This window comes from Cebus imitator, unplaced genomic scaffold (assembly GCF_001604975.1).
Source record: "Cebus imitator isolate Cc_AM_T3 unplaced genomic scaffold, Cebus_imitator-1.0 Scaffold350, whole genome shotgun sequence".
In the NCBI taxonomy this organism is placed as follows: Eukaryota; Metazoa; Chordata; class Mammalia; order Primates; family Cebidae; genus Cebus; species Cebus imitator.
Genome location: NW_016107665.1, coordinates 918,841 through 930,749, shown reverse-complemented (window position 1 = coordinate 930,749; position 11,909 = coordinate 918,841). Strand labels below are relative to the sequence as shown.

Sequence of the window (11,909 nt, the reverse complement as noted above, 5' to 3'; positions counted from 1 at the left end):
TAAATAAATGTCGAGGTAGGGTGCAGCGGCTCACACCTATAATCCCAGCACTTTGGGAGGCTGATGGGGGCGGTTTGCCTGAGGTCAGGAGTTTGAGATGAGCCTACCCAACATGGTTTAATCCTGTTTCTACTAAAAATGCAAAAATTAGCCAGGCGTGGTGGGGGGCACCTGTAATCCCAGCTACTTGGGAGGCTGAGGCAGGAGAATCACTTGAACCTGGGAGGTGGAGATTGCAGTGAACTGAGACTGCACCATTGTACTCCAGCCTGGGTGACAGAGTGAGACTCTGCCTCAAAATAAATAAATAAATAAAAATAAATGTTGAGACCTTTCTCATTTACTGATTCCCTCTTTTAAGAATCCTCGTCAACTTCCACCAAGATGGCCAAATAGGAACAGTTCTGGAGTGCAGTTCCCAGTGAGAGAGACACAGAAGGGGAGTGATCTCTGCATTTCCAACTGAGGCACCAGGTTCGTTTCCGTGGGACTGGTTGGACAGTGGGTGTAGCCCAAGGAGGGCGAACCCGGGCAGGGTGAGGTGCTGCCCTAGCCAGGAAGTGCAACTGGACAGAGGATCAGGGACTTTACCCCCTGGGCACTCGGGTTCAGATACCGCCCTTCTCCCATGGCCGTTGCAACCCACAGTCCAGGATAACGCCACCAGGCTGAAAAGTGCTGCGAGTTACCAACACAGATCTGAGCGACAGCTTCGGCAGGCCTGGCGCCATGAGTTGTCAGCACAGATCTGGGCGGAAGAAGTTTTGACTAGTGCAGAGAGTGCCTGCCGGAGAGATCTACCCACCCCCCAGGAAGAGGGAGAGCTGAAAGCAGGGAGACAGGTGATACAGCTTGGCAGGTCCCAACCCCACAAAGACCAGTAAATTGAAGCCCTCTCGCTTGAAAGTTTTGTAGCCAGCACATCCATCCGAGCTCTACCCAGAAATAGGAACATTTTTACACTGTTGGTGGGAGTGTAAATTAGTTCAACCATTGTGGAAGACACTGTGGTGCTTCTTCAAGGACCTAGAAATAGGAATTCCATTTGACCCAGCAATCCCATTACTGGGTATATGCCCAAAGGATTATAAATTGTTCTATTATAAAGACACATGCACATATATGTTCATTGCAGCACTGCTTACAATAGCAAAGACCTGGAACCAACCCAAATGCCCATTGATGATAGACTGGACAAAGAAAATGTGGCACGTATACACCGTGGCATACTATGCAGCCATGAAAAATGATGAGTTTGTGTCCTTTGTAGTGATATGGATGAATCTGGAAACCATCATTCTTGGCAAACTGACACAAGAAGAGAAAACCAAACACTGCATGTTCTCACTAATAAGCGGGTGTAGAACAATGAAACCACATGGGCACAGGGAGGGGAACATCACACACTGGGGTCTGTTGGGGGTTGGGGGTCTAGGGGAGGGACAGCAGGGGGTGGGGAGGTTGGAGAGGGATAACACTGGGAGAAATGCGTGATGTAGGTAGGTGATGGGGGGATGGAGGTAGCAAACCATCATGGCATGCTTGTACCTATGCAACAATCCTGCAAGATCTGCACATGTGCCCCAGAACTTAAAGTACAATTAAAACAAAAAGAATCCTGTCTACGGTACTGTTTGTAACACGTACTTTGGCACCACACAGATTTCTCAAATGACTCATATGAGCATAACTAATCTACTAACTCTCTTTGCTACAGGACCCGTGCTCTAAGATAAGCATCAATTGAACATGCTAGAACCTTGGGGAGAAAGTCCAGCAACATCATCTATTATGAAGCAAAATGTAGAGCTAATATTTATTGAGTGGTTCTATATATAAGCCACTGTGCTGAGGACTTTTAATGTAGTATCTCCTTAAAATCCTTACAGAAATTTCATGTGGTAGGTAATACGTATTACTCCTCTCTATTAATGAAGAAATGGCGTTTAGAAAGGCTAACTCATATACCAAGAGACATAGTTAATAAATGATGGCTGAGATCTGTAACACACATTCCTCTGATTTTGAATTTAAACTCTCCTTAAGACATGAATTTTTTTTATCGACAATGACATTTGTAGAGTTGCTACAGAGTGTGCAGGGTCCTCAATCCAACCCCAGATTTGTAGGTGGAGTAGTGCCTTTGACTAATAACTGTCAGAAACTGGCTCTGCAGCTGTGTTCTAGCTCTGATGTCACTATATGGCTCGTATTTCTGCTCCACCAGCTGCAGGATAATAAAGAAAGGAAAGAAGGGATTGTCAGCTCCTTGACAAAAGTGAACTCTATTAACCTACCTAGAAGCAAAGCAAGAGTCTCTAAGCCCCATCTCTAGTCAGACCTTTCTCAGATAATATAATTGTTATCTCCTTTAATTGACTCTCACAAAATTTGATCCTGCTCTGTGATAGAAATCTTCTATCTGTAGGATTTTTTTTTTTTTTTTTTTTTTTTNTTTAGCAGACTCTCTGTCTGTTTTCCAGGCTGCTGGAGGGTGCAGTGGCACAATCTCGCTCACTGCAACCTCCACCTCCTGGGTTCAAGTGTTTCTCCTGCCTCAACCTCCTGAGTAGCTAGGACTACAGACATGCGCCACCACACCTAGCAAATTTTTGTATTTTTAGTAGAGATGGGGTTTCACCATATTAATCAGGATGGTCTCAATCTCCTAACCTCGTGATCCACCTGCCTTGGCCTCCCAAAGTGCTGGGATTAGGCGTGAGCCACCACACCCAGCCTATCTGTATTGGTTTTAAATGGCTAAATTAATGACTTTTGGAAACATGGTAACTCTTACGTAACACTAAAACCATTGAATCAGCACTGAATATTTAAAAATCTTGATGTTCCAGGATTCTTTAATGGACTCACATATTTTCTGGCTATCTTATACCAAAATAGTGATGATTACATTACTTCGAAATTCTGTCCCAAATGTGGCCTTTGCCTAATTGTTATTGCTACCTTTGAACTGTTAAATCTGTAGTCACAATTACTAAGGGGGCTGACGTATGTGGTTGTAACAACGTATAGGTAACAAAAATAAAATATTTAAATATAGATGCTTTGAACTTGGGACAGGTTCACACCCTAGTAAACCCATTAGAGTCAAAAATGTGTTTAATACATCTAATCTACCAAATGTTGTAACACAGTCCAGCCTACCTTAAACATGTTTGGGACACTTACATGAGTCTTTAGTTGGGCAAAATCATCTAACACAAAGTCTATTTTATAAGAAAGTGTTCAGTATCTCATGTAATTTACGGAACACTCTACAAAAGTGGAAAACAGAATGGTTGTATGGGCCCTCAAAGGACAGTTTCTGTTGAATGCATGTTACTTGCTCACCATTGTAAAGTATTGTTAAGTAGAACAATTTTAAGTTGGGGACCGTCTGTATATGTTTCCTTCAAAAGTTGTTTATACGTGCAAGTGTTGGTGAAGGTATCGAGCAACCAGAACTTTTTGGTAAGAAAGTAAAATGATACAACCACTTTGGAAAAGTGTGTCCTTTCTTAGAAAGTTAAATATTCAGCTACCGTATGATGATCCAGCTGTTCCACTCTTGGTATTTACCTAAGAGAAATGAAATCATACATCCATGCAAAGTCTTGTACATGAAATTTGTGGCAGTTTTATTCATAAAAGCTTGAAATTGAACATAATGTAAATATCTATTACCAGGAGAATGGATACTGCTTCCGGAAGCCTAACTTGCCGAGTGGGGTCAGTTTCCCTGCTTTAAGCTGATCTTATAATGATCTCCACCATATAAAGAGCTTGAAAGTTGTCATTCCCATTCTTACAATAAGAGAAAAAGTGAACAAACTAAAAATTCATAATTTTTCTTAGACCTATCAGAGATTTGATGTAGCAAGACAAACCACCACCCTGAAATCTGGAGGAAGAGGCTGACATGGAGAGTCGAGCCAAGATCAGCTTACCTGGAGCAGAAGCTACCAGAGCCATAAACGGATAGGAATACTAAATGGTTATTTTGACAAATTCCTGGAGGCTGAGTATGCACTAATGTGAGCATGAGATACTCCTGGGATCCTGTCTTGGGGTTATGGGGAAGGTGTTATAGGTGTCATACTTCGTGGGTTATTCCAAGAAGCCCCACTAGGTTCTCATGGTGGAGAGCTAAGAGAAAACTTAGTAGTAATCATTTTGAAATACTCTCAAAGCATTTTCCCTTAAAAAAATCTACTCTTCATGAGAAAAGGACTTTACCAGAGTCTTACCAGCTTAGGAGAGGCGCAATTCCTCAGCTTAGGAGTATTCCTTCCCATATCACCTGGAGGAAAAAAGCTAAGAAACATTTGTGAAGGTCTCAGCCCAGGGACAAAGATCCACTAGTAGAATGAGATTTAATAGAGTTATAGACGGCTTTCCCTTCCCATCATTTACCACCACATCAGCAGGGGTCCAGGACATCAGTGGATAACAGCTGAAAGAGCTGCAAGGCAGATGCTTCATGTAACAAAGTGCTCTTAGGGAAACTCAAGCCAAGAGAGGAGATAAAAATATGGACTTTAAAGGAAGCTGGCCTCAGATACTTACAGCTATAACAAAGAGTAACCACAGCATAACTCCTCCAGATAAACATAAACCCTCACACTAATGGCCTACTTACCTCTGTTATTAGTACCTAATTCATCATGTCCCGCTTTCAGTAAGGCACACTAGGAGACAAGAAAAAAACAACCTCAAGAGACAAAGCAAGCATCAGAACCAGACTCAGATATGACACAGTTTTAGAACTGTCCCACCAGGAATTTAAACTATCTATAATTAATATGTTAAAGGCTAGAATGGGAAAAGCAGACAACATGCAAGATCGTATGGGTGATATAAACAGAGAGTGGAAAGCTTTAAAAATGAATTGAAAGGAAATGTTAAAAATTTTAAATGGCCTCATTAATAGATTGGGCATGGCCAAGGAAATAAACTTGAAGACGTATCCATAGAAATTTCCCAAAATGCAATGCAAAAAGAAAAAAAAGAGCGGAATATCCAAGATCATGTGATGGTTTGAAAAGATGTGACATATGAGTAATTGGGAGAAAAAGAAAGAGAGAATGAAGCAAATGAAATATTTGAAGTAAAAATAGATGAAAGTTTTTCAAAATGAATGACAGATGCCAAAGAACAGATAAGTAAATTACAATATGTTAAGGGAAGGGAGGGAGACATTGGGAATATCCTGTTATAATACAGCCACACTGCCCATGAAGCATGCTGCAGGGATGCTCAATCTTTTGGCTTCCATGGGCCACATTAGAAGAACTGTTTTGGGCTGCACATTAAATACACTAACAATAGCTGATGAGCTAAAAAAAAAAGCAAAAAAAAAAAATCTCACAATGTTTTAAGAAAGTTTACAAATTTGTGTTGGGCTGCATTCAAAGCCATCCTGGGCTGTGTGCCACTCACAGACTCTAGATTGGACAAGCTTGGTATAGTGTTACTTGAAAGGGATTTAGATTAGTTGCATATGCGTAGTGCAAACACCAGGGAAACCAGTAATGAAATTTTGAAAAGAACTATGATTGATACGCTAAGAAAGAAGAGGAAGTAAAACCACATGAAATTTTCAATGAACCAGAGAAAGCAGAAAAAGAGGAGAAGGGAAAAAAGAAACAAATAATGAGTGCAAGGAAAACAGTTAAACAAATAAAGGGATAAAATAATTGGAGTGAAGCCATTCAACAGTCATCTATTCAGCAATATAAAGAATCAACTATTGATACAGGTAACAACATGGCTATATCTCAAAATAATAATGCTGAGTGAAAGGAGCCAGATTTCCCCAAAAGAACCTATACTTAATTTTTCCATGTATATAAAATTCTACAAAATTTGAACCAATCTAGAGAAACAGAAAGCAGAATCAGTAGGGCCCTGGAGAATTCTTAGCTAAGCATTTCGTTATGGACCTATAAGGACTATGGCATTAACTTGATGGGATTTTTCTATGTGCATGTACAGAATAGTAAAACTTGGGTTTGAAAACACCATGGGCCATGCATCTGTTTTAGCTGTTAAACTCAAAAGCCTGGAGGCAGAACAGTTTCTTGCATGCCATGGCTAAACTAAGTCCTGGGAATGCATATGGAGAGAATGTGAATTGTTGAGGTGTGTATAAAAGGAAATTAGACTCAAAAGAAATGATCTTCTGGGAATATTTGAGCCATATTGAAGCTAGTATTTTAGGTGTAGAATACATTATCTTTGTAAAACCAGCTACCAATGCAGTGATTTAAAAATTTTTTACTCCACTGATGCTAAACTGGCATATTCTGTTTGTTGTGTAGGTCTTTCCTTTGAATATGTTCAGATATTTAAACCACAAAGAGGCAAGATCATGCCATATCATTCATGGAGAAGATGTGAGTACTAAAGCTTGATGAGAAGAAACGTGAGAATTTGTAAAAGCAGTTTTCTGTAACCAACATGCTGTTGCCATACACTCCCAACTTCATTATTACTGGAAAAAAAATTCCCTTTTTTAATCTAAAATATTTTTGGCACCTTGTGCTCTCAGATAAGCATATTAAGTTACTTTTCAATGTGAATCTTCAGTGCAATCTAATATTAGCAAAGATCTTCAAGAACATAGGGTTCCAGCATTAGATTGATCTTTAGTTGAGTTAGTCTAGTTACAGAGGTAGAGCCAATGGACAAAACACTTGAGGGATCCACTAGAGGGCAGCAAAATGTAAATGAAATTTAAATTTGCTCCCAGAAAGGCTAATGTTATCAAAAATATTTGAATTGCAAATAAGATTTCTTGAATGCAAAAAAACTTAAATTAGATTAGGGATGTACAGTGTTTCTCTTTTCCTGGAATTAGTAGTCAAAATGACATGACATGGAAGAGCAAAATGAAAATCAAATAGGTTCTAGTCTCAACTCTTTTTACTGATTGTGTGATTTGGAGCAATCTAGAATTTGCTTCTCTGGTCCACTTCTATGATACAGATTTGCACAAAATGATTATTAAAGTTCTTTTCAACTATAAAATTTTATGGTTTTATTATTTATTATTCTATCTAAGCCCCTTTAAAATCTTTTTGATTAGACTCTCGGATTATTTGATCAAACCACAACTTGCCATTAATGGAGTGTCTGTTTGGAAATCACCACCGCTATTTCATAAAAAATTTAGATCCCTCAAATGCATTGATTTACTTTTTTGAAAAAAAATCTTCTTAATAAAATGACATGTATATAATGTAGTGATAATAGTTATTGCAACATCTTCTGGAAAAAAAACTTGTGCTATTTAAACTATCAATGAATTTTTTTATTTTTAAAATGGAAAAATTAAAACCCACAATGATATGATACATAGCTAAGGGTTATTTTCACTCTCCATTCATTTTCCTTTTAAAATGCTACATATGTGAATTCATTAGTAGTTACCCTACCAAAATTCCAAAATCATGAAGATGGTTATACATAAAAAATGAATGTTGGCTTGAGGGCCAAGGAAATATTGACTGATTAATAGAAGAGCACGTGTTAGATCTGAACTACTGTACGTCATCATCATTTGGTCAACCACTGCAAGCTTCTGGATGTGGCTGATTTTTATAGAGTCACAGAATTCACAGTATTCTTCACAGTTGTTCAATGGTCATCATTATAAATACACATCACAATAACCCTGATTTGTGACTGAAACAGAAAATCTTTTTTCTTTGAACTTTGCATAATATTTATTTTCGTCAAACTCTTTTCTAAATAACTTTTAATGAACATGAATGGATAAAACTGTGAACAATTTTAATAAAAGCAGAAACTGGCCAGGCCTGGTGGCTCACGCCCATAATCCTAGCCCTTTGGGAAGCCAAGGTGGGATGATAGCTTGAGTTGGGTGGTAGAGGGTGCAGTGAGCTATGACGGCACCACTGCACTGCAGCCTGGGTGACAAGTGAGGTCTTGTTTCTAAAAGATAAAATGAAATAAAGCAGAAACCATTTCTGAATCCACACTGATAATAGAGTCATATCTAACACCATGCTGTATATTTAAATATTTTCAAATTTTTAACCTTCATTTAGAATGCATTTTCTATTTGCATATAAAAAAGGAATAAAAATACCTTGCTGGCAGGGAATTCAAGGGATGAAGGAAAATCATCCTTTAAAACAGAATTGTTAAATCTAGAATTCTTCTCAGAAGCCAGAGGTAAAACCCTGTTCCAGCAGATTCGCTTACCTGGTTACAATAAGGCTGACACCCATTTCTATGATTCTGAAGCCAAGTAGCTTCCTCGTCAGACTCTTAGACCCATCAGCTCATCACAATGCCTGAAGTTATTAGCACGAGATGATAAATTATCCATTTCAGTCAATTTTCTTTTTCACCAAAAGCAGGGTAAAGAATGCAAGGAGACACCAACTTCAGAGTCAACAATTTCACAAAGAAGTCGCACCATCTCGCAACTTTAATAGCGAGCTGTTTAGACACTGCAGTATTACCGATACCACTTACTTATATAAGAGTAATGAGTGAAATACGGATTGTCTAGGTTCAAATTCTGACTCTGCTCTTTATTATGCGCCTCAAAATCCTCGTCTGTAAATGGGCATAGCAGTGCCTCCTTTTGGGAGTTAAGACATAAATTAACACTTGTAAAACTAGTTATTATTATTGCACTTATTTGCAGACAGGGTCTCACTCCGGTTGCCCAGGTTGGAGTGCAGTGGCGGGATCTCGATTCACTGCAGCCTCGACCTTCCAGGCTCAGGTGATCCTTCTGTCTCAGCCCCGGAGTAGCTGGAACTAGTACTAGGTGCGCGCCAACACGCCCGGCTAAATTTTGTATTTTTTTTTTTTATGGAGACGCGGTCTTGGCATGTTGCCCAACCTGATCTCCAACTCCTGGGCTCAAGCGATCTGCTTGCCTCAGCCTCCCAAAGTGCCAGGATTACAGGCATGAACCGCTGCGCCTAGCTTATTATAATTATTATTTAAGCTTAGAAAATGGTTTCATTTTCTCCAATGCTTTTCCAGTAAGACATAGCTAGGAGTATCAGACTGGCGTTCTAACTAATAATTCACTGTTGATCTTGCACAAGTCACTTCACCTTTATTGGCCTCATTTTCTTATCCGGGGTCTTAAACAAAATGCTTCAAATGTAAATGCTCCAAGGTGGTTCGATGCATGTTGTGGAATGCACCAATTTTAAAATAAGGTGATTGGAGCAAATAGATCGCGAAGACACTTTCTAGTTCTAATACTTCATGTGATTATTTTCCAGGAGTGTGTGGTACATATGAGATGCAAATGGCTGTGTATATTGGGAAACACTGCACACCATTCCATTTGCTGAAAAGAACTCCGGAGGTATCTATGGAAAATATCATATCTTTTGCGGGGATACTTTTAATCTAGAGTCATCTCTACCAGTGTTGAAATGAAACAGGCCTGATGAGAACAACATATACACGTTTATTTTATTCAAGGCAGCTGTCAGTGTCGGGGGCGCCCAGGGGAAGGCCGGGCCCTCAGAGCAGCAGGAGGGCGCCCAGAGGCAGCTCGCCCTGGCCCAGCAGGCGGCCCCGCTCCCGGCCGCGGCCCTCCTCCCGAGCCTTCACACGAACCATCAGGCGGCGCACCTCGTCCTCCGAGAGGCCGTCGAAGTAGAAGTCCTGGTCCAAGGCGGCCTTGCGGCTGCGCCCCACGACGGCGCTGCATTGCCGGTGCGCGGTGCCCGGCGGCCGTAGCACGAGGCTGAGGCGGCAGCGGACCGCGCGGGGCACGGGGGCGCCTCCGGCCAGGCCCTCGGCGCGGAGCAGCCGGAGGCGGAGGCGCCCGGTTCCCGGACAGTACTCGGCGGCCAGGCGCAGGGCGTCGCCGGCGCGGCCCAGAGCCACGGTGCCCTCGGCCTCCAGGCGCTCGGGAAGCGGGGCCCGGGCCGACGGGGGGCTGGCGGAAGGGGCCCGGGCCGGGGACTGGGAGCCTGCGCGGCGCTCCTCGTCCTCGTTCCCGCTGGAGACGGAGCGGGCGCGGGCCCGGGCCCGGCGGCGACTCCTTCCCGCCCGCAGCGCGCGGCTCAGCAGCCTGTTGGGGGCGCGCAGGAGGCGGCAGCCGCGGGGCCGCGGGGCGAGAGCGTCCTGGGGCGGGCGGGGACCACCGGGGGCCGCCGGGGTGGCCGGGAGCGGAGCTCGCGGGCCGCGCATTGTCCCCAGGGGGGCGTCTGGGCTGCCGCCGCCGCCGTAGGTGTGAGCCCGGGGCCAGGGCGCGGGCAGGCCCCCGAGCAGGAGTGACTCCTTGCGGCGCGTGTGCGGGCTCTCCAGCAGCGCGCAGAAGCCGTAGGTGGTGCGCACACGCCGCAGATGTGAGAGCGACAGCGCGGCCTGCGAGCGCGGGTCCCAGTCCGTGTGGCCCGCGCCTTCGTCTCTCCCTGCTTCTTCACTCCAAGAATTCCGGAGAGCTGCCAAGGCCAGGCGGGGCTCGAGCCGCGGCGGGATGCAGAACTCGGGGATGCGGTCCGGGGTGAGCACGTTTGCGCACCCGGCGGTGGTGAGAGACCTGGCTCCGCGGGCCCGACCCGGGAGAAGCCAGTCCCCGCCCCGCCGAAGGCGCTCAGGGCCCAAGCGGAGTCGCTCCAGGCACCACATCTGGCCACCCTCTGCTGGAGCCTGTCTGCCTGCAAAGCACAAAGGTTCAAGGATTGTCAGAGCGAGCCCCGCAGGGTGCAGAAATTCCAGTCCCTTTTTTTCTATTAATACTTTCGGGGTGTTTCTTCCTGCCTTTCCCGAAACAAGGCAAACTGCTCTGCATGCCGCTATTGCAGACTATTTTTCAGTGATTGAAAAAGAGTTGTTTTTCTCTTGTCCTGTCTCAACTCTACTGTAATACACACTGCAGAGCTTGTTTTATTCTCTATCCGCCCTCGCTGGCCTAAGGCAGAGGTTCACAAAATGCTGGATTCTAACTTCAGTCGCTCTGTTCTCTGTGCCAACGATTGCCTTTCTATGCGCTATCGTTTTTGACTCTCTGGAGTATAGCAGTCTAGTCCTCAGCTAGAATTAGAGTAATTATTAGTCCTTCCAGGAATACTGTGGCTTGTTCTCCCCTTGCAAAGGCAAAGAGCTAAATCCCCCAGGGAATTTAGCAAGCTGATAGGTCTCTTCTAAAGTACCTGGAGTCCTGCGTCAGATGGGTCTCTGCGCCTTTCTGCCTGGTACACCGACCAAGAGAGGAGACGTGCTTAGCCGCTGGGAAATTCAAAGCGCGCGCGGTGGGGTTCAGCACAAGTGCTCAAGGACAGCCGGCCTGAGCTTTTATGCCTGCTGCTGGGAGCGCTTGGCAGTGGGCCGAACAGAGGGGCGCTGCCTGGTAACCTGACGCCAGGCCCTCCTCTCTCCCTCCGCCACGTGGCTGGATTTGCTGAGCAAGGTCTGGAGACCCAGTTCTTTCTCCGGCTTCAGGTGGAGGTGTTTTCCTCGGAAACCCTGAGTAGGTTTCTGTTTCCTCACATGCAAAATGGTGTTAAGTCTCTACTATACCGCAGAGTCACTGTGAGGATTGACGGGTGTAATGAATGTGAACGTGTATTAGTACTCTACATCCACCATTAAAATGAGGACAAGTCCGGTTTGTCTTATTTTTGCCTAATAACCCTTCCCGAAATCCAGCTGCCAGTTGCCCAGCTTTCAAAGTTCTTTACTTGCTTTCCGGTTTTCAGTTCTGATTTTAGATGTTTTTCTCTGGTTATAAACCACTCGGGTTCAGGGGGAACGTTTCATATCTTGATCAGGGTGGAGTTACAGAGGTGTATCCATCTGTAAAAAAAAAAAAAAATCAACTAGTGAACACTTAAGATTAGAGCACTTTATTGTGTGTATGTTATACATCAATTGAAAAAACGCAACCTACTTCTTAAGCC

The 11,909-nt window shown here is 43.8% G+C and overlaps 1 protein-coding gene across 1 annotated transcript; it reads right to left on the bottom strand.

The window, feature by feature from the left end:
- Positions 1 to 9,448: 9,448 nt before the first annotated feature.
- Positions 9,449 to 11,671, bottom strand: C2CD4A (C2 calcium dependent domain containing 4A). The gene is made up of 2 exons (XM_017506171.2): positions 11,163 to 11,671; positions 9,449 to 10,667 (listed from the first exon to the last, which is right to left on the bottom strand). Exon 2 carries the CDS (start codon positions 10,636 to 10,638, stop codon positions 9,523 to 9,525), a length of 1,116 nt encoding a protein of 371 aa, XP_017361660.1. The 5' UTR covers positions 10,639 to 10,667; positions 11,163 to 11,671; the 3' UTR covers positions 9,449 to 9,522.
- Positions 11,672 to 11,909: the final 238 nt, after the last annotated feature.